General features: G+C 40.4%; 3 protein-coding genes across 3 annotated transcripts in view; 1 reads left to right on the top strand and 2 right to left on the bottom strand.

Annotated features, from left to right (window-relative positions):
• Nucleotides 1–361: 361 nt before the first annotated feature.
• On the bottom strand, nt 362–5845 carry SPMIP10 (sperm microtubule inner protein 10). The gene is made up of 3 exons (XM_067731607.1): nt 4601–5845; nt 3912–4020; nt 362–1104 (listed from the first exon to the last, which is right to left on the bottom strand). Exons 1-3 carry the CDS (start codon nt 4684–4686, stop codon nt 895–897), a joined length of 405 nt encoding a protein of 134 aa, XP_067587708.1. The 5' UTR covers nt 4687–5845; the 3' UTR covers nt 362–894.
• Nucleotides 5846–6218: 373 nt separating this feature from the next.
• PHAX (phosphorylated adaptor for RNA export) lies at nt 6219–21304 on the bottom strand. The gene is made up of 5 exons (XM_067731606.1): nt 20661–21304; nt 18195–18808; nt 15761–15881; nt 13053–13136; nt 6219–7479 (listed from the first exon to the last, which is right to left on the bottom strand). Exons 1-5 carry the CDS (start codon nt 20754–20756, stop codon nt 7210–7212), a joined length of 1185 nt encoding a protein of 394 aa, XP_067587707.1. The 5' UTR covers nt 20757–21304; the 3' UTR covers nt 6219–7209.
• Nucleotides 20380–23044, top strand: part of ALDH7A1 (aldehyde dehydrogenase 7 family member A1) — a 45412-nt gene continuing 42747 nt past the window's right edge. Inside the window, exon 1 of the mRNA XM_067731604.1 lies at nt 20380–20475. The gene's annotated coding sequence lies outside the window, so the exon portion shown is untranslated. The remainder of the gene's footprint in view (nt 20476–23044) is intronic.

Genomic DNA, 23044 nt, shown 5'->3' with positions numbered 1-23044 from the left:
CCTAGAAGGGTAGAGGAAAATTTCTTCCTCCCCAACAATCCATTCATCTGTTGATGGACATTTGACTTGTTTCCACCATTTGGATATTATAAATAATGCTGCTATGAACATTGGTGTACAAATATCTGTTCAAATCCCTGCTTTCAATTCTTCTGGGCATATGCCTAGAAGTGAAATTGCTGGATCATAAGGTAATTCTGAGTGTAATTGTTTGAGAAACCACCATACTGTCTTCCACAGTGGTGCATCATTTTTGCATACAGTGATTATTATGTCTTAAGTTATGTGAATCAATCCTTCACTATAGGAAATTGATACTTGGATACACTGAACCAATATGGAAACATATGTCTCAGCTAAAATTGTATGATGTATCACAGAGTTGTCTACTAACACTTCTAATAACCATGCTGATTAGCTGCCGGTCTCTATAGCCTTAGGGGTGTGTGTGTGGTGTAGTGGAGCGGAAGGAAGGGTGTTGGAGCAGTCAGAAAAGAAGCAAAAATAATTCCACATCCTGCAACTCTATTTCAGTTTGGCTTTCTTGACACTGAGTTTTGGAGGGAATGAATAATAAGGGTGGAATAAGAAGGAGAGAAAGGTAGAGGAGTGTGGTAAGGTTAGATGGTAGGACTGGATCCGTCTGCTGTTTCTTAACTACTTGGTGTGAAATTAATTTCAGTGAGACAGTTTTCCTTGTTCCCCACGTCATCTCAGATATTCTCACAGCCTATTTCCTTTCTAAGCTAGTATAATTTAAAGAGTATGCAGTTGACTTATAGCCTTTGAACAAATTGAACCTATAGGCAAAATACAAATGTACAAGGACTTAAACATTATGGGAGAGAGAGAGAGGGAGAGACTGAAATACTTTATCATTTTATTCTTCTTTCATCAGATCAGTCGCCTCCTGAAGCCATGGGAAATCACAGTGCTTTGGTACTTGGAGAGAGGTGAATGCAGAGGCATATCTGCAATTTTTATTTCTGGTGGGATTTTCTTCAAGACAACTTTACGATCTTCCCCATGGCAAAGCCTTTCACTGTGATTCAAAAACAGAGAGTCTTCCAAAGGGCCAGCATGGATCCCACATGCTTCTGCATGCTAAAAGAAAAAAAAATATGCTCTATATCACACCAAAAATCACTTTATTAGGGACTTCCCTGGTGGTGCAGTGGTTAAGAATCCGCCTGCCAATGCAGGGGACACGGGTTCAATTCCTGGTCCAGGAAGATCCCACATGCCGCGGAGCAACTGGCCCTGTGCACCACAACTACTGAGCCTGCGCTCTAGAGCCCGCGTGCCACAACTGCTGAGGCCCGCGCTCCGCAACAAGAGAAGCCACCGCAATGAGAAGCCCGCGCACCACAGCAAAGAGTGGCCCCCATTCACTTGCTGCAAATGGAGAGGACCCTCGTGCGACGATGAGGACCCAACGCAGAGAAAAATAAATTAATTAATTTTTAAAAAACCCACTTTATTAGATTGAGATGGAAGTTGCCCAATAGTTTTTCTAACTGTTCCTGTTGAGAAGGAAGGTCTAGTGGGCAGAGCAATATCCCTTTTTCAAAAGCAGTGCTCTCTCACTTGTGTCTTCCGACCAACAGGAAGAGCCAGTGGTGTGGGCTGCAGACTATAAACTTGGAGTCAGATCACTGACTTTTAACTTCACTAGTTTTGTGTTCTTGTACAAGTCATTTACCTACCGTGAGACTCAGTTTCCTCAAACATAAAATGGGAATTATTAAAGGATTCTTTGAGTGTTGAATAAAACATTCTATGTGAATGAAAAAACTTTCGCCAACTACTAAGTAAAAGAGCTACACAGTATGCAGCTGCTGCTGCACCCTGCTGCTGGATAGATAACAGCTACTTAAGATTCTCTTAGTTGTACATCTATTTCTGATTCTTTGATACTGCTGAACAGCAGTCTGGCCTGGTCTTGGGGTGCCGCTCCCTCTCTCCTATGCTGTGTTCTTGTTTTTATGTTGTTAAAGAGCTATATCATCAGGAAAAATGGTAAAATGAAAAGAAAGCATAGCTAGCATTTATTCAGTGCACATTCACTTCACTGTAATTCTCATTTAATTTTCACTTTTACTCTGTATGGTAGAATATTCCATACACCAGTCGCTAATTATATTTTTTAGATTGTTAGGAACACTGTCAACTAAATTGGAGAAGTGAAATAACAATGAAAGAATTATGCTGACTTATAGCTCTAAAGAGTAAGGGCAAGACTAACAGAAATGCTTTGATGCATTCAAAACAGTTCTTCATTATTGACTTCAACTCTAAGTTTATACCCGATAGTTCTAGTAAATGAAAAATATAAAGTCAGTACTAATATTGTCACCATGCTAAAGCTACTTAGGACATTGAAAATGACTTGATAAGCCACTAAGTTACATGAAATACAGCCCAATATTAAGATATTAGAAAGTCTTAATAACCATACAAATTTGATGTTTAAGTCTGGTATTTGAATCGTGATTTCCTTAGTTTCATATTTGTTTTCAAAATATCAGATAAAAATACATATAAAATAATCATCTCAAGGCAAATGGCAGCCTCATTTATTACATTGTATGTATGCATTTTATAAGAAAATAATTGAGCCATATTTTTATATTTTGTATATCATATAATATTCATATTTTGTAATATCTGTCTTCACAAAGTACATTCTTATTCAACATTAATTGCTTATCCTTTAGAAATTTGGAAATTAGTTATATAAACACATTTCTTCCTAGGAATCCTAACATGAAATCTCTTACTGTCTGATTCTTACAAAATATTATAATCTCCTTTAAAGAAACAACTTACGTTTTCACAAGTGAATGGTCAATCAATCTGAATTTGGAAAATGTTTTGAAACTATTGACTACCGAATCAGAGCATTGAGTGAGCAAGGAGTCTTATCTGTAAATCTAGCCAAACTGTTCCCATAGCTCTCAACCTGAGTGTGCAGTACAACTGTAAAAATACACGCTCTGTAAAGAACAGACTTGTGGTTGTCAAGGGGGAGGGTGGATGGGGGAGAGTTGGATTGGGAGTTTGGGGTTAGCAGATACAAACTATTATATATAGAATTGATAAACACGGTCCTACCGTATAGCACAGGGAACTATATTCAGTATCCTGTGATAAACCACAATGGAAAAGAATATAAAATATACATATATATATGTATAACTGAATCACTTTGCTGTACAGCAGAAATTAACACACTGTAAATCAACTATACTTCAATTAAAAAAAAATACATGCTCTGTACGGTAGCTTTAATGTTAATGGCGCCTACTTCTGATGAACTTAACAGCTGTGAGTTGCCATTATGTAGAGAAAAAGGTAGACACATATTTATGAAATCTTTTGGTTTATCTATTTTAAGTTTGTAATTGGGTTATTTGAATAGATATTGCTATTTAACTTTTGTTTGCAAGTTTATGTGAAGGCGCATCAAATAGTTTTTGTCAGAACAGAATGGTGGTTGTCGGGGCCTGGGAGAAGGAAGAAATGAGACAAAGGGTACAAATTTTCAGTTTTAAGAAGAATAAGTTCTAACGGTCTAATGTTCAGCACAGTGACTATAGTTAATAATACGGTATTATATACTTGAAAGCTGCTGAGAGTAGACCTGAAGCATTCTCACTGCAAGAAAAAAAGAGTCAACAATGTAAAGTGATGAATGTGTTATCTTGATCTTGGTAATCACTCCACAATGTATAGCAAAGCATCACGTTGTATACTTTAAAGGTACACAATCATATTTGTCTATTATTCCTCAATAAAGCTGAAAAAATGAAAAATAAATTTCAAAGCAGCTTTTGTAGAGTTATATATGTCTATTCACAGATATATTAAATAGTATAGGTTTTTTATTATAAATACCTATAGGAAAATACCTTCAGATTCACATTCCTGAATTTCATGTTCTGTTTCCAAGGCATTACATAACGTCTTGGGATCATCCCATGCTTTAATGAAAACCGTGGCAAATGAATCTCACCACACCTGAAGATTAGGAAAAAGCAAGAAGAAAGGATATATTGTGAGCTAAATTCAATTATTTTAGCTTCATTTTACGGAATGGAAGCAGCTGTGTCTGTGAGGTTTGAACCCTCGCAGATGCAGCACAGAGCTGTGTCACTGTTTGAGGCTCACCTAGTAGATAACCAAGCCATTAAATCCCCGAGTATCACCAAGATCAAGAGTCTGGCCTGGGTATCTGTAGCTCTAACTGCACGCTGTCCTTTACAATTTGCTCATGATGTTCATTTTGGCCTGACTTTATGGGGGAAGACAGCACACCATGACCTACCTCAGGCCTACTCATTACCTAAAGGAATCACTGGCCACTCACAAAAACCAGTAACGAATTTAGCTTCTGAATTTAGTACATGCCCTACACTCAGGTCAGACTTGCTTTCTCTGCACACACATTGTTTTGTTCTGGAACATAAAGCTTTCTATATAGATGCCAAGGGGAAGCACAGAATTAGCGTCCTCATCTATGTAGCTCCCAGATTGAAGACAAAGAAACAAAAAACAAACAAAGAAACCACCCCAAAACCCAGAACCCTTAAGTCCTCACTTATTAGCAGGCTTAGATGAATTCTCATTAGAACAGTTGTTGGTGAGTTTAGGTAAGATAGGACAAGTGTCTTTGCCTGAAGCCATCACTGCCAGTAGTGACAGGAATTCTCATCTAGAACTTCACTAGTCTACTAGTCTAATTATGATGTCATTGCTGCCTCAGATCTCACAATGTTTTGCTAATTTCATAGCAATCCATCGCAGTTACTTTAGAAGTTAAGAGTGTGGCACTTAGAGCTATTTTCGGTGTTTTAGTACACCTTGAGTACACCATCATTCTTATCACGAACACTTAAAAAATAAGGATGCTTGCAGATATATTACAAATTTGACAGATACTAGAAAATATACTGGACTAAAGAATTATTATTCACAAATAATCACTTCAAATTAACACTATTTACCCTTAGCTGATTTTCCTCTTTACATACTGCACGTGGTTGATATGTGTCCCATTTGTTTCACCATTACTTAGACACACTTCAAGGTGTAAATCAAACTTGCCTAAACCCAAACCAATCCAACCCATCTTATCTCCTAAGATTTGAGTTATATCGCAGAGTATTTTAGGTAACAAAACTCATTTTAATAAAGAAAGGTTATGAGTGAGGATGAGCACCTAAATTACTAGGCCAGAGACATGGAGGGTTATTACTGCTAATACTCCTAGCCAGAAGGAGGAAAAATGTTAGGCTGAGCAGGAAGAATGACTGCAATGTACACTGCCTTGGTGAGAGTATTAACTGAATACACATCCGGCAACAGTCTGGAGAGAACTTTCTAGATCTGGATAGTCAGAAAGGTTTAGAGAAGAGTAATGTTAATACACAAAACTTTACAGAACCTTAAAAACTGAAGCACTGGTTTCTATATATAACATTAGGATGTACTACAATCCAGAAATCTGGTTTGCAAATGTTAAGGAGATAACAATTGATGAAAACAATCCGGGAAGGGGGGAATGAGGGAGGAGCAATCCATTGAAGATGAAGTAGCCTGAGGCATTAATGTCCCTCAAAAACTGTAACTTTCACTAGAAAAATTAGCAGTTACATGAGTAAGTGGCATTTAGATTTCTGAATGTTGATTATCTTTCCTGATATACTATACCTTTTTTTTTTTTTTTTTTTTGCGGTACGCGGGCCTCTCACTGTTGTGGCCTCTCCTGCTGCGGAGCACAGGCTCTGGACACGCAGGCTCAGCGGCCATGGTTCACGGGACCAGCTGCTCCGCGGCATGGGCATGTGGGATCCCCCCGGACCGGGGCACGAACCCGCGTCCCCTGCATCGGCAGGCAGACTCCCAACCACTGGGCCATCAGGGAAGCCCTACTATACCTTTAAAATCACCTTACATAAAATAATCTCAGGGACTGTGGTGATCATTTTACAAGGCATAAAAATACTGAATCACTATGTTGTATACCTGAAACTAACGTAATATTTTAAATCAATTATACTTCAATTTAAAAAAATTCTTTAAATAAATAAATAAATGGTTAAAAAATCTCAGGGATAATGTTTAAATACTTACCTATTTAAAATGTTTCTTTCCTAGGTTATAGCAATTTTATGAAAGAACATTTGAAATTAAAAAATAAAATCACTTGAAACTCATTAAGGACTGCCAGAACTCCACTTTTATTTTTGCATTCTTTATGAAAAAAACGTAACCAATTACCATTTCCTTTTCTTTCCCTGCTTACTTAGCTCCAACATCAATGATCATGTATTTCAGAAACTACTGAAAGACTTCAAGTACACTGCTGCAAAGAATAGCTAATAATTGCTCCCTACATATTTTTGCTTATTTTGTAAACTGTAGTCAACTCCTGGAACATCTTAAGTAAACTACCTTTATTTCCTTAAATAAAAATGAATAATTTTAAACATCATGCAGATGAAACATTTTTAATACCTAACTTCCTTAACATAAGGTAAAACAGTCTTAGGCAGGCTGTCACTGGGAATTTTTTAAATGTCATGATAATTATGCAGGTATGGATCATATTCAGTATTTAACATATGACCAAGGTAACTAATAAGAGATCAAAAACAAAGTTAAAGTTAAGCACAGATACTTCTTTGAAAAGCTTCTGATGTTTATTTACTTCTGCACAAACAACTTAAGTGGGAAGAGCCACTAGTATAAACCTATTTTTAGTCTCTATTATTAAAACTGCTTAAGAGTTCTTAGAACACAGAAAAACTAAATTTGAATGCATTTGTAATAGCTTAACGATTTAGGTCTTAGGATCTTTTAATGGAATGTTTGAAACCAATCATAATTCACTGCAAAGATAAATCAGAAAAAGAAAACAAACTTTTGAATGCTATGTTATAATGACCTGGACAAAACTGATTATCAACTAGTAATGATTAGCACATGCAATAGACTGAGAAATTAAATCCTCTGCTATATACTTTTGTCAGACATGAGAAAGTTTTAAATGTTCTTATTGCATTCATCTCCCACATATTCAATTTTATTTAAAACAACAGTTCTCTCCAGATTTTTGGGTTTATCAGTGCAAAGTAAAATAAAGCAATCTCAGTAGAAATGGTTTATTACAATGTTATCTTAGAAAGGCTTATTTCTCAAAATGTCCTAAAAGATGTCCAAATCATGAGAATGATCAACCTCAATGGCCTCCTCTGCATCCAACTTTGTTTCTCCGTGTCCTTCCTGTGATTCATCAAGAGAGGCCAGGGCCTCATTTGTGTCACTTGCAAAAGTCTCTCGTGATGTATCATCATCTTCTAGAAAATTTAGGCTTTTAATAGCTTGTTTCATCTTTTTTCCCAACACTTGTGTTCTTCTCTTCTTAGCAGCTTTTTTATTTTCATATTCCTTTTGATTTTCAATGTAGAAAATGTCCTACAATAAAGGAACAACTTTAGTAAACAAGAACTACCATTTATTGAAAGCCTGTTGTAAGGCAGACTCTTTATATTATCTCCATTTTCCACACACAAAAAATATTAGATTCATAATTGAACACAGAGTCCAAGATATTTAATAAATCCTCATTGCAAGTTGAGAGGATGAAGCTATGATTCAAACTCAGCCTAGTGTTAGGTCTAGGGTCCATGCTTATTATACCATATACATCAATCTATAAAGGTTTTCTAAATAGAAATATACAGTAGAAAAATCATATTGTTTAGGATTTAAATAAAATATATTTTATCACAACAAAACAAAGTCTTTGGTATAATAATTTACTAACTCTGAAATGTCATCATAACCACATGTTATATGCTAAGAAACTGGCCAGGCCCGAACTGTGTGACTAAATATGATCATGTAACCTACACAACGCAAGAAAAATTCCAGCCCTTAAACACTGCTGTAATTAACATGTGAGACTGTAACTCTCTGCCAAAAACTTTTATCACAAGGCATAAAAAGATATAGTCAGCACTTGGATTCCAGGGTGCCAGAAAAAGGATTTTATAGTATGAAAATATGAGAATCTTCTACTACAGGGTTTTTCAAGTATGGCACTACTAAAACTGCAAACCAAGGAATTCTTTGTGTAGCAGTCTGCTGTGTGCATTGCAGGATGTTCAGCAGCCTACCTGGCCTCTACCCACTAGCACACCCACCCCACCACCAAACGGTGACAACCAAAAAATACCCCTAGACATTGCCAAATATCCTCTGAGAGGCAAAACTGCCAGTGAATGAGAACGGTTCAAGTAGAAAATACATTTCCATTAAAACACTACATGGAAAAACAAAATAACTTCTGGGAACCTTGATACAGATAGATAAATATAATTTTAGAGGGTACAAAAAAAAAAGGGCAGGGATCTAAAGAGAAGGCAAAAATGATGATGCTAATACAAAAAAGATTCAAAGATTTAAAAGAGAAGCTAGTACAGGCAGGACACACTTTTCGACATCCTATTATATTCTAGGAAGTGACTCTTAAAAGCTGTAGCCAAGGGCTTCCCTGGTGGCGCAGTGGTTGAGAGTCCGCCTGCCGATGCAGGGGACACGGGTTCATGCCCCGGTCCGGGAAGATCCCACATGCCGCGGAGCGGCTGGGCCTGTGAGCCATGGCCGCTGAGCCTGCGCGTCCGGAGCCTGCGCGTCCAGAGCCTGTGCTCCGCAACAGAAGAGGCCACAACAGTGAGAGGCCTGCGTACCGTAAAAAAAAGAAGCTGTAGCCAAGTCAGTTCCTATTACATTCTTAAAGTGCATAAAGTGTAAATCCCTTCTTGTTTATAAAAAACATTATGGAGGATGGTGAGATAAAGGGGGCCCTCTGCTTCGCTAAATAGTAAAAGCAGCACATGGAATTAGCAGAGGAAGGAGTAAGGAACCCCGAAATGAATGCAATAAGGGAAAGCGTCAGAATATGAGAGCTTTGATGAAGAGAAGGAATGAAAGTGTTTGCTAAAGAAATGAGGATGGGGGTGGAGAAGGAGGGTACATATGTGAGAAAAAAGCGCAGGAAGGACAAAAAGGGTGAATTCAGAGGAAAATGAGGCCAGCTACCAATTCCTGAATGAGCACTTTTATGTGCCAGGCATTACGCTGAGAACTTGACACAGGTGTGAACTCTTTTCATTCACACAAGAACCTTATGAGGTGGGGATTATACTTGTTTTCAGATGAGGAAAGTGAGGCTCAAGATTAGAGCCAACAGGTAAAGGTATAAAGTCTAAACTCATAAATGATTTCTTCAAATCCATATTCTTAAACCTTAAACCTTCGCAAGAGTGTGATAATTCACAATTTTTTCAAGAGTCTACTTACCTTCAAGTGGAGCAATAGTAGAAGTATTTTCATTTTATATGGAAGCACATCCAAACATCTTGATAAAAACAATTCTAACTAGTACAACGCTTGGCAACACTAAATAAAATTACGAAGTTCCCCTTTTCCCTCCAAATATGGCAATCCTTATTAAAAAGGAATGTCATTCTCATGGGTTACGAATTTAAACAGAACTGGGATGACCCAAAGAAATGTCTTTGTAGCATATTATTAATGTTGTTACAACAAATGCAGACAACAGATAATCTGAGAGCAACTTTTTTCTCCCATCCATCTCTTTGTATAATTAACTCTGCAAGTTAAGAACCTGAAGTGCATACTATTTTCAGAGGGAGAACGTTATAGGTGGACTTATTAACTTTTTTTTTTCTTTTAAACATAGTCAATTTTATTCTCCTTAAACCACAAAATAGAGTCTTTGGTTGTAAAAACACCACTAGCTACAGTCTTGCCAGGAGGTCCTGGCTGGGGAGGGGGCAGTTAGCTGGCAGCCAGAACTCCTGAGGGGGGGACCTCTTTAAAATGCTGACAGCCAGGTGGCGGGGCCCCCACACCAAGTCGGGGGAAGCACCCCGACCCTCTAGGAGGGCACTGGGCCAGGCCCCGGCGCCGCAGCCGCACGGCGCAGCAGCTGCTGCACAGCACCACCTCCTCAGGGTCCGCGGCGCCGGCAGAGGGCCTGCCCAGAAGCACCACGGCCACCTCTCCATCCTCCTCCAGAAGACCGGGGCTCAGAGATGGCTCTGAGGACCTCAGCTCCTCAGCAAAATCTGGGGACAAGCGTCCCGGAGAGGTGCTCGTCTGGGGGCTGAGGTCTTCCCAGGGGGTCGGTGATGGGGTGGGCGTGGGCGAGGGGGCCTTGGCCAGGCACCCCAGGGGTCCCCGCTTCGCAAATTAACTTCTAACTATTCTTACTTTTTCTTTCTTCACCAACTTTGTATTGTCTAAAACAAATTATAAGGCCATATACCGAAACAAAATCAAATGAGAAAAAGTTGAAAACAAGCCCACTCAGTTCAGTTTTGGCTTCCAAGTTCTACAGACTGTGATTGTTAGCAATACAGTGACTGAAAGAATAATTATAACACCATTATTTGGATGGCACATGAAATTACCTATAATAAAATTATATCTGTCTTAGGCTTTTCCCTCTAGTAACAAAGATAGTCAATCCACGCACATACAGAAAATTTGGTAAAAAAAAACCCAGAAAAATCTTAAAAGACAAAACATTTATAATCCCTCACAAGAGACCAAATCATTGGTAATATTTTGGTGCTTTAACTGCCAGTCTATTGTCCCATGCCTCTTTTTCTCTATAAATTTGTACCTTGTCGTTTTAAAAAATTCAGTTATTATTGCATTTTCTAATTTTCTTAAAATTGTTTCACAAAAATAGAGGCTACAGGATAGTTGTTTTATGAATGTCCCTATTAGTCAACATTCCCCTATTATTAGATACTACAAACGTTTCTGTTTATTATAATGCAATGTTTCTGGTTGTTCAAGATAAAAATCTACTAACATTAAATCTCCTTCTCCACAATGTGTTAGAAGAAATGAATTTCAAAGATAGGTGATTCAGGTCTTCCCTGGTGGCGCCGTGGTTGAGGGTCTGCCTGCCGATGCAGGGGACAGGGGTTCGTGCCCAGTCCGGGAGGATCCCACATGCCGCGGAGCGGCTGGGCCTGTGAGCCATGGCCGCTAAGCCTGCGCGTCCGGAGCCTGTGCTCCGCAACAGGGAGAGGCCACAGCAGTGAGAGGCCCGCGTACCACAAAAAAAAAAAAAAAAAAGATAGGTGATTCAATGAAAACAGCATGGGTTTGAAGTCAGAGTCCTTCCTGTGTGATCTCAGACCTATCCTTTTTATTGCTCTGCATTTGCATATCAGGGTAATACCCAATGATAAACAGTGCCAGGCTGATGGTGAATAAATGTTATTTTCTTCTCTCCCGCTTCTGGAAATTGTGCAAGTTTAGTTGACAAACAGCTTTTCTAGACATCACTTTATTTAACTCCTTTATAGCAATATTAAATAGGCAGGACACATATTAAAGTCCTCACTTTATAGATGAGAAAATCAAGGCTGAGGGAGAATAAGCAATCTGTTCATAGTCATATAATCACTAAATGGCAAAATTAAGATTAAAACCTAGATTTTGAATCTTAGAGAATTCTTTTCATCACATCATGCTATATCTTTGAAAAGAGTCACATTTTGCTATCTAACAAAGACCCAAGAAGAATGTTCCTTCTAAGTACACACTCTGATCAGGGGTTATACTGGGGGAGGAGGGAGAACATCATTAAGGTATAAGCTCTGTTCTACCACTCAAAAGTTGTGTTCCCAAGGAAATTCACATTGTTATAAATTTATTATCAAAATAATTGTTCCAATGAGGAAAAAAGTAGTTACACAGTAGAGATTTCAAACGTGCAACAACAGTAACATTTCCTGTAGGAATTTCAGTAACAGATTTTTAAAAAAATGACTAAAAGTGAATAGCCAGAAAAAAGAAAAAAACATTGAGCAGATGCAAAATATGCTCACATGTAGCATCAGCTCAAGAGAAAAGGTTTTTATTTTTCTGTCATCATCAGCATTACATTAGTACGGCTAAAGCACATTCCTATGACCTTTATCACCCACTGTTATAATAAAGAGAATACAAAATTTCTCAAATATTGTAGCTGTGTTGCACATGTGTACCATCTCCTTCCTATGCAAAAGACAGTTCTCAATTTTGATCACATGTGCTAAATGCGAGTCATGTTCCTTAATTAATAAATTAAAAGGTAACTGAATTCTGAGCTGTGAAAAACCCACAGTGTATAAGATTTCCCATATGACATTCTGGTAATACAAAAATGATACTAAAATGCCTGGCTTCCAGTTTGTGAGGAATGAACAAAACAAATGTGTGAGCAGACAACAGAATGTAGTATATTCTATAAGAGAGCCATATTGGACTCATCAAAAGGTCTAAATCATGGAGAAAAATGTAGGATTAAACAGATCAAAAGACATATAACAAATGGGATGTGGAAATCTAGATAGGATCCTGATTTGGGGAGGAAAAAAGCTAGAAAATACATTCTTGGGACAATTCAGGAAATTGGAATAAGGGCTAGATAGATACTGGGATGATGCTATGAAACTGTTCTTATTTTTCTTAGGTGTGGCTGTGTAGGATATTGGGAGATGCTTGTTGAAGTAATTAGGGCTGAATGTCATGATGTTTGCTCCTTATTTCCCAATGGTACAGAAAAAAAATTGTATAGGTAAAGTAAGAATGTCAACATGTTAACCCCCCCTGAACCTAGGTGAAGGATATATGGGTATTCATCCTGTTGCTTTTTCATCTATTCCACGTTTGAAATTTTTCATTAATAAAAAGTTGTAGGAGTAGAAAAAAATAATTACATGCTAAGAGACCAGGAAAAATTGCCATAAAAGAAATCTTGACCTTGGCTCTGAAAGGGAAGAAAATGAGGAGGCAGAGCTTTACCAAAGGCACAAGGTTTACTTGAAATGAGACAATGAAAAATTGGTCAGTACAAGGCAGAGCAGGTAACAGAGATCAGTAGAAAATGAAGCTAGAGGCTGAGTGGGAGTTAAATTATGATGGATCTCAAAAGTCAAGGACATTATTGCTTCTACCTTAATTTGTTCCTCACTGATACTAGGAGTGTTCTTCAGGAGATTCAGGAAAACTCCACCTGGTGTTCTTCTTCGACTACCATTCTACAAAAAGGAACAGAAAAATGATCCTGTGAAGACTCTTCCAGTGAATGGTCAAAGCAACTTTTAGAGACATTCCTAAGGAGATATTAAGGTCTACAGTACCACTCCAGTTTAACTGCAGTGTGCTTCTCTCCTCTCCAGACTTCCATTTGCTCTATTTCTTTTCCCATGGCATGTATCACTTCTTGGCATACTTGAAGATACTACATTTATTCTTTACAGACTGTTTCCCTCCCACCCCCTACTACAACATAAGCTTCCTGTGTCTAGAACAGTGCCTGGCACACAGCAATAAAGAACTGTACAAGGAAAGAATGCATGCACCAAAAGAAAGTGAATTTGGACTTGCATCTTCCCAACATTCAGTAGATTTCCATTAGCTCACTGGTTTTATTACTACTGTATTATTACTACAGTATTAAAATTTTGATATAGGGAATTCCCTGGCAGTCCAGTGGTTAGGACTTGGTGGTTTCACTGCAGGGGGCCTGGATTTGATCCCTGGTTGGTGAACTAGTATTCCACAAGCTGTGTGGCACAGCAAGAAATTAAAAAAAAATTTTTTTAAAGTAAAATATTGATATAATCTATAACTTCGTGCTCAACTGAATGAAAATCTAGGTACCTTAAACAGTGACACAAACAGGGATGCCAGTACATCATGATTATTATAATTTGTTTTGTTGTTAACTTCTGGAACCTATGTTCACAGGCTGTTTCCTCACCCAGTGCTATCACTTCTAACTGGTTTCTTTTCTCTCTATTTCCACAGCATAATATTTAGTCTCTTGTGATGTTATTATTCAAATTCACGAGGAACAAATAAGAAGGAAGCCATTCAATCTTCATCCTCCCCCTGTGCTGAAAGCTCAATTAAATGAGATCTGCAAAACCATTCATTCTATGGGATAAACTGCTACTGCTTGTGATCTGGCCCCAACCAGAGAAGTGCTCTTTATGCCATTCTGGAGCAATGAAGTATTTTTTAACTGTTTTTTCATTTTTGCTTCCTCAACCCCAGAAGCCTCTTTAGACATTTTGTTTCCTATTCACGCCTACCACCCATGAGATTTTAATACTCACAGATATACTTTATATTTATCTGTGCTTTTTACATAACAAGATTTTTGGTTTTTTTACCCCCAAGAACCAGTTTCCAAGAATGCATGAATTGGGCTTCACTGGTGGTGCAGTGGTTGAGAATCTGCCTGCCAATGCAGGGGACATGGGTTCGAGCCCTGGTCTGGGAAGATCCCCCATGCCGCGGAGCAACTAGGCCTGTGAGCCACAATTACTGAGCCTGCGCGTCTGGAGCCTGTGCTCTGCAACGAGAGAGGCCGCGATAGTGAGAGGCCCGCGCACTGCAAAGAAGAGTGGCCCCCACTTGCTGCAACTAGAGAAAGCCCTCACACAGAAACGAAGACCCAACACAGCCATAAATTAAAAAAAAAATGCATGAATTAAATGAGCCAAAAGTAACATTTCTTTTTTTTAAAAAAAATAAATTTATTTATTTATTTATGGCTGCATTGGGTCTTCGTTGCTGCGTGCGGGCTTTCTCTAGTTGTGGCGAGCGGGGGCTACTCTTTGTGGTGGTGCGCAGGCTTCTCATTGTGGTGGCTTCTCTTGTTGCAAAGCACGGGCTCTAGGGCATGTGGGCTTCAGTAGTTGTGGTGCATGGGCTTAGTTGCTCTGCAGCATGTGGGATCTTCCCGGACCAGGGCTCGAACCCGTGTCCCCTGCATTACCAGGCAGATTCTTAACCACTGAGCCACCAGGGAAGCCCCAAAAGTAACATTTCTGCTCACCACCACTAACTAAATTCCGGGCACTGTGGTAAGTATATGCATTATCTCATTTAATCCTTATAACAGAGGATTAATCCCATTTTATAGCTGAGACTGAGATCTGAGAAGTATCGATAATTTAGCCAAATGTCACATCTAGTAAGCTGCATACCCAAAATTCAAAACCAGGTACCCCAAATTCCAAAACCCATATTCTCAAAATCTGAGCTTCCAGTTCCCCCCTCCAGACCTTTTTCTTAAAATTTCAGCCTTAATGAATCCTATAAGAGATCTGTTGCTGACTGCACACTAACAGGCTACAATTTAGGTATATTTTTTATAAGTAAAGTATTAATTGCAAAAACTGACCATACTGAACTTTTAAATTTTTTTTTATACATTTGTTTTTTATTTATTTTTGGCTGTGTTGGGTCTTTGCTGCTGTGTGTGGGCTTTCTCTAGTTGCAGCGAGCGGGGGCTACTCTTTGCTGTGGTGCGCAGGCTTCTCATTGTGGTGGCTTCTCTTGCTGTGGAGCACAGGCTCTAGGCACGCGGGCTTCAGTAGTTGTGGCGCATAGCCTTAGTTGCTCTGCATCATGTGAGATCTTCCCCAACCAGGGCTCGAACCCTTGCCGCCTGCATTGGCAGGTGGATTCTTAACCACTGCGCCACCAGGGAAGCCCTGAATTTTTAAATTATTAATGAAGGTTTTTTAAAGTCTGAAACACACTGTAATAATTTATAAATAAGAGAACCAACAATCAGAGACAAGGGCATTTTATTAAAAAATCACATGAAATAATACAAAAGCAGAAAGAATGAAGCAGTTAGTCTTACCATTATAAAAAGGCCACCATTTTGTTCAACTTCAGCAGTTTCCATCAGAAGTTCAATTGCCTTTTTGTTCCCAATTATCCTCACTACTCGGGCTATCAAATCTTTCTTTGGTTCCTGCAACCTGATGAGGAACAAATGAAGTAATATTAAACTTTTTATTTGTTGCAAAAAGTTGAGGAAATCTACCTTAGTCTCCAATTTAGTTCCTAGTTAGAATTAACTTCTCATTCTAATAACATTTGCTTTCCAAAATCCCCAATATTTAACCTTGGAATCACTGACATGGAAACATTCCTATCTTGGGTCACCCAAGGAGATCATAACCTCCAGGATCCACCTCAAGTCTCATAACTGGCATCTTCACTTTGCCTTATTGGATTATGGCATATTTCAAAAGAAACATGCACACATAGCAAGGGGAATGCAAGCCTAAAAGCAAAAGAAGATACAACCAGTCTACTCTCATCAAAACAAATAGCAAACATATACCATGCTTTCTAAAAGTTAGCTCTCCTAACTCTAGAGACGTCTAAAAGCTTTAAAATGGATTGGATTTTTCCCTCATGGGCTCCCTGCCTCAGAACAAGGAAATAGCTAATATTTACCAAAGGCTTATTATGGGATAAGCACAATCCTAAGAACTATATATGCCTTGTATCTCAGTTAATTCTCTCAACAACCTTATGAAGCAGATATTGTTATTTTCATTTTACCACTGAGAGGTAAAAACACAGGGAGCCTAAGTAGGTAGCACTTCTGACATCAGAGCCCATACTCTATAGAGATGAAGGAGCATTAATATTACAGAAGTCTTACCAGTTCCCTAACCAGCCCTGGCTTCTTTTGTTTCTTCTCTGTTGTGGAAAGAGCAGTAGACTAGGAACAAAGGGGTTAGACTTTAGTTCCAGGTCTGACACTTATTAAATTTGTGACTTTGAGCAAGCCACACAACTACTGGGTCTCAGTTTCCTATTTGTAAAGTAAAGGCTTTGGTTTACAAAATCTCGAAGTTCCTTTCCAGAACTCAAATTCCAAACTCCCTCAGTATTTTAAAAAAATCCAGTATGAGTATTGACAGGCTTGCCTGGAAAGTAAATACTTGTTTTCCTACTAGCTATATTACTCTTGAACCTTACCTGTTCTCAGATTTGTGACACTGTTCACTAGTGATTTAGAGCTAATAAAAAAGTAAACAAAATTTCAACTTTTTATTTATTTATTGACCTCCCCGGGCGGCTTGCAGGATCTTAGTTCGCCGACCAGGGATCAAACCCGGGCCCATGGCAATGAAAGTGCCAAGTCCTAACCACTGTACTGCCAGAGAACTCCCAAAATTTTAACTTTTAGTATTTCTTGTTAAAAATACATGAAATGGGCTTCCCTGGTGGCGCAGTGGTTGAGAGTCCGTCTACCGATGCAGGGGACACGGGTTTGTGCCCCGGTCCAGGAAAATCCCACGTGCCGCGGAGCAGCTGGGCCCGTGAGCCATGGCCGCTGAGCCTGCGCGTCCGGAGCCTGTGCTCCGCAGCGGGAGAGGCCACAGCAGTGAGAGGCCCGTGTACCGCCAAAAAATAATAAATAAATAAAAAATACATGAAATGTAAATTTACCATACATCAAGCAACTCTACTCCTATTTATCCAAAAGAAATGAAAATCTGTGTCCAAAGATGTGTACGTGAAAGTTCATAACAGCATTATTCATAATTTCCCAAAAGGGTAACAGCCGATATGGATGTGTGCGTGCATATGCGTGTGTGTGTAAATAAACAAACTGTTGATTCCTGCTACAACATGGACGAATCTGAAAAACACTGCAGTAAGTGAAAATAGCCAGGCACAAGAGACCCCATACTGTGATTCCATTAACATGAAATTTCCAAAAATGCAAATTGATAGCAACAGAAAGTAGATTAGCAGTTACGTGGGAATAGGAACAGGAACTAACTTTAAATGGGCACATGGTATGAGGGATCTTATAGGGTGATGGAAATGTTTTAAAAGTGCTTTATGGTAATCGTTGTACAACTGATAAACTTACTAAAAAAATCAACACTTGAAATGGATGAATTTTACCACATGTATACCATGCCTCAATAAAATTGTAAAAAAAAAAAAATCATGAATGCTTGAAAGCACTCCAAAAAACCTACATGATTTAAAAGGATATGTTTTTACCTAAAGAGTTCTATAGCACTAAATGGAAAGAGTTACTCAAAAGTTCATAAAAATCTGCAAAATTATTCCATCCGGTCTGCCCAAATTTAAGAACACCCAGCTATATTCATATAACCACATAAGCCTAGAGTTCATGCCTTGAATTTAAAAATTTCAAAAAGGAACACCATTGTCAGTGTATTTGGAATCTGTGTTATTTCTCATAAATGGAAGACAATTGGTCGAGTGCTCACTTGTAGACAAATTTAAATACTCACCTAAAAGATATTTCATCAGCCACTTTCTCTTGAGAATCGTCCTCTGTGATCTCATATCGGCCTTTATAGTTCATTTCTAGTCTGTCTCCTAGTCTGTCTTTGACAGGTCGTTTCCTTTTGAGATGACCTTGCCCATTTTCCTCCTCCTTTGATCCTGTTTTTTTGCCACCATGCATATATTCATCTAGCTCTTTGTCTAATTCTTTTGTATGCTCTTGGGATTCCCTCTTAAGTTTCTTAGCAAGCAAATAATTGTACGTCTCGGATTCTCTGCTTCTGTCAATAGTGCCCTCCATTCCCAAGATACCAAGTTCAGTGGCCACTGCATCTTGATTCTGTTCCTGCAGCACAGCACCCCATATGTTGTTAACCTTCTTCCCTCCAGCAATAGGCGGTTTCTGGCTGCTCTGGCCAAACTGAAAAGGCTCTGGTTTGGGAGGAGTGTTAAAACATTTTTGTCGTTTGCGCTTCCAGAGAGAGCTATCATCATCTGAATCCGAAAAACTCTCCTCACTTGAATCCACACTTTTAACAGTCCGATAATGTGATACCGGAGCACACACTGTTGCAGTACTCTGGAAGGGCCTCACTGCACAGTCCCCACCTAGTGCTTTCTGCAAGTGAAAGAAAATACAATCAATTCCATAAAACACATTAACTCCACACACCATGTGCTTTTTTTTTTTTTGCGGTACGCGGGCCTCTCACTGTTGTGGCCTCTCCCGTTGCGGAGCACAGGCTCCGGACGCGCAGGCTCAGCAGCCATGGCTGACGGGCCTAGCTGCTCCGCGGCACGTGGGATCTTCCCGAACTGGGGCACGAACCCGTGTCCCCTGCATCGACAGGCGGACTCTCAACCACTGCGCCACCAGGGAAGCCCCACCATGTGCTTTTTAAAAAATTATTTAGGGATTCAGCTGGACCATTTTGAAGGAGAAATGATCTTCAAAGATCTCTGAAACCAACTGAGGCCCTGCATTTCTAAAGGTCTACATGGAATTTCCTTTTTTTTTGCCTGCGCCGTGCGTCTTACAGGATCCCTGTTCCCTGACCAGGGATCGAACCCGGGCGGGCAGTGAAAGCGCCAAATTCTAACCACTAGACCACCAGGGAACTCCCTGGAATTTCCATTTTAAAAGCCACAAATTCATATTTCTATATAGCTAATACAGCACTTAGTTCTAAGACCCCTTTTAAAAATTTTCCAAAGCTTTTAATTCTCACCTTTAGAAGATTTTCAATCTTTTAAGTTATTGTCAGAATGTTTGAAAATGACATACACGATGTTACTAGCAGTTAAAACAGAACTTGTTTTCTTCCTTTCCAAAGATGCCTGCCATGCATTTGATTACATCAACTGCCTTTATATGGTTTTGTGACTATGTTCCTTTTAGACTAGACAGTAAACTCCTATGTGTAAGAATCTCCGACAAATTACTTTTAAAACTGCAGAGTCCGTGGCATTAAGTTTACCAAGTCATGGGTCAATCTATGTAAAACAAACTGAAAAAGACTGAAAAACAAAATAGTTTGGTACCGATTTCCTAAGAAATTTCTATGCAAAAGGAATCACCTTCGCTTTTTCAACTAAACACTGAACAAAGTATTTGTTAAGTTCCTAATATGTGCTAGAAATGGGGGTGGGGTATTTTAAGTCTAGAAGGTAAGTCTTCCTATTTTGAAATAATAATGGCACTAACACTTGTCAGCCATTACTCAGTCTCCACTGAATCCTGACAGCCACCCTATTACTGTCGTACTATTATCATTCCTATTCTAAGATGGGGACACCAGGCTAAATGACCTGTCAGAGGTCACACAGTGGCGGCGCCAGGATTCGAACGCGGGTAGACTGGCACTAAAGCCTTCTCAAAAGAGCTTGCTACTCAGTAGGGCAGCCAAGACAAACGCCTACTTAGAAACCTGGGAAGCTAACACAAAACCCAGTGCCACATTATGGCATGACGAAGCTAGGTTCCAGGGGAATATGGAAGACCAGGCCTCTGAGCAAGTGATGAACTTCATCCCTGGTCCTCACTCCCTTTCTGCTCAGCGTGCACATGAGCGCCACAGGCTGTTTGCGGGCAGAGGTCCCCAGGTTCTACATTTTCGGCAAAAAAAATGCCCTTCCGAGACAACCTAGCGGCGCCGAAGTGGGGAAGCCCGTAGGTTTAGAAAACGAGGAGCGGAGCACTGGAGGCGGGGAAGAGGCAGCCGCAAGCCCGCCTCCGGGAGACAGCCCGCCTCGCGGAACCCGCTTCGCAGCGAGACGCCGGGCTAGGTTCGTACGGCCTCCTATCCCCGCAACCTCCCTCGCTCCGCGCGCCGGGCCGCGGGACGCCCGCCCGCCCCTCACCCTCTCCACCGCACCGGCTCGCGCGCCGGGCCCGGGGACGACCACCCCTCATCGCAGCCCGCGCTCCGCGCTCCCGGCCCAGAGTCACCCGCCCCCCCCTCCGCACTCACCGGCACCTGCAGCGGCCTGTCGCTGGGTGCCACCGTCATGTCGGAATCCGAGTCAGAAAGTTGCCCATCTTCCATGTCGCCTGCCTCCTGCGCCATCTTCCCGCGGCGCGGTGCAGCGGGCCGAGAGGGCACTTCCGGCGGGGCGGCGGGCTGGTCCGGCTGGCTCTGACTGGTCGGGCGCCCCCGCGAGGGGGGCTGCTCCCGCCCCGGCGGCCGGTGGACCCAGGCGCCTGGGTCGAGGCTCGCAGATGTTGCGTCATCATTGCAACCCGCTCGCTTAACGCTATTCTGGGAGAATGAGTCCTCTTCTGCTGCAGCACTCTGGCGCGTTCCCTACCGACCTGTTTCCGGCAAACCTAAAGATGCGCATGGATGGCAGCCATGAGGGATTTCTCCCTCGGCCTCACAACCCTCGCCTGGATGCTCTGGGCAGGCCTTCCTGCTTCCATTCTTGCTCCTCTGTGATCCACCGTGCATGTAGCTTCCCGGGGAACCATCCAGACGGGACGTGAGGTCACCGCCCTGCTCAGACTTTCCAGGGCTTTCCTCCGCACGATAAGGCTTGAGTTCTCAGCACTGCCAGCAGAGCTGCGGGTGTGTGCCTGTCTCGTGTCCCCCTCCGGCTCTCCTGCCACGCTGGCGCTGCTCACGTTGTTCCTCTGGCACCCTTTGTCCTTTCCCGGCCCAAGGGCTTTGCAGTTGCTGTTCCCTCTGCCTGGCTGACTCTCCAACACCCGACACCCCGTTGTTGCACAGGTTATGCTGTCTCATGATTCAGGATTCTGATTAAATGCCACCTTCTCAGAGAGGTCTTCTTCAACCACCCTCACTAAAACAGGGTCTCTCCTGTCACTCTCAAACCGTTTTTTTTCCCTCATGGCATCAATAGTCATATGTGTATTTTAAAAATTTTTTGTCTGAGCTCCCCACTAAAATGTCAGTTTTATTCGCTGTTGTTTCTACCTGCGAACATACATGACTTCTTGTACGTAAAGATGGTCAAGAAATATTTGATTTTTTTGTTTGTTTGTTTGCGCAAAGGGGATCTGTTATTTGTACCTTTTCCTATTCTGCTATCTACTTTAAAAAAGAAACAATATTGGGGTCCAGAGGTTGGGACTCCGCGCTTCCACTGCTGGAGGCTGGGTTCGATCCCCGGTCTGGAGATAAAATCCTGCAAGTCGCGAGGCGCGGCCAAAAAAAACAATATAGAAGTTTATCTGGACACCTTTCTATACCAGAATATAAAGATCTAGCTCCTTCATTTTAATGACTCCCTAGTTTTCCATTGCATGAAGGTAGCCTCATTTTTTAGTCTCTGATGGTTGTGTTTTGCAATGAACGTGTCTTTTTACAAACTTGTTTTATTATTTCCTTAGGATATGTCTCTAGACTGTATGGAAAAAAATGAATTTAGATTTTTGAAATGTGAATTTAATACCTATAAAGGAATTTAGAAGTCACCTGGTCCAATTTATTTTGACAACTGAAGAGAGTTTACACAGCTAAGCTAGTGAAGACCTGCGTCTTGATTCCAGGTCTCCTAATTCTTAGACAACTTTATTATTTTACCTTTTCTGCATAGAATTACAATCCCCCTACAACTGATTTTTGTGCGTGGTGTGAGGTAGGAGTACATTTTCATGTTATTATTAACATTTTACTATGTGGTATGGGAGGCAGCTAAATACCGTAGAATGCATACAATAGCCAGCCCCTCACACTAGAGACTTTCTCCAGTGTTTTCCACCAGAAGAGTTTTAGTTCTTACCTTTAGGCCTATGGTCCATTTTGACTTAATTCTTATTATCTAGCGGGAAGTAAAAGTCAAGGTTCCTTTTTGTGTGTGTGTGCCTGAATATCCAAATAATATAGCACTATCTGTTGAAAAGACTATTCTTTCTCCCTTGAATTTCTTTGACACCTTCATTGAAAATCGACTATATATATGAAGGTTTATTTTTGAGTACCCTATTCTGTTCCATTGATCTTTATGTCTATCTTTACACCAATGTGACACTTTCTTGATTACTGTAGCTTTATAACAATTGTAAAATTGTTATAATAGTTGTTAAAATTAGGTAATGTAAATTTGTTCTTTTTTTTTCCAGAACTGTTTTGGCTATTCTAGATCCTTTGCCCTTCCATTTAAACTTTAGACTCTGCTTGCCGATTCTGGTATCTTGGTTGGGATTGCATTGAATCTACAGTTTAATTTGGACATTGGGGAGACTATCTTAGCCTGATGCCATTGAATGCAGGAATCATATACTGCTAATCAATAACTCTTCTTCTTCTAAATTCTGGGCTCCTAAACCACTAGATAGGTAGTATATACCCTGGGAGAGAATGCAGTGATTAGAGGATGTGAATGGTTGGTCCTT

This window comes from Pseudorca crassidens, chromosome 3 (genome assembly GCF_039906515.1).
Source record: "Pseudorca crassidens isolate mPseCra1 chromosome 3, mPseCra1.hap1, whole genome shotgun sequence".
In the NCBI taxonomy this organism is placed as follows: Eukaryota; Metazoa; Chordata; class Mammalia; order Artiodactyla; family Delphinidae; genus Pseudorca; species Pseudorca crassidens.
The sequence above is the reverse complement of the archived record's forward strand: the minus strand, read 5'-3'. Positions and strand labels throughout refer to the sequence as shown.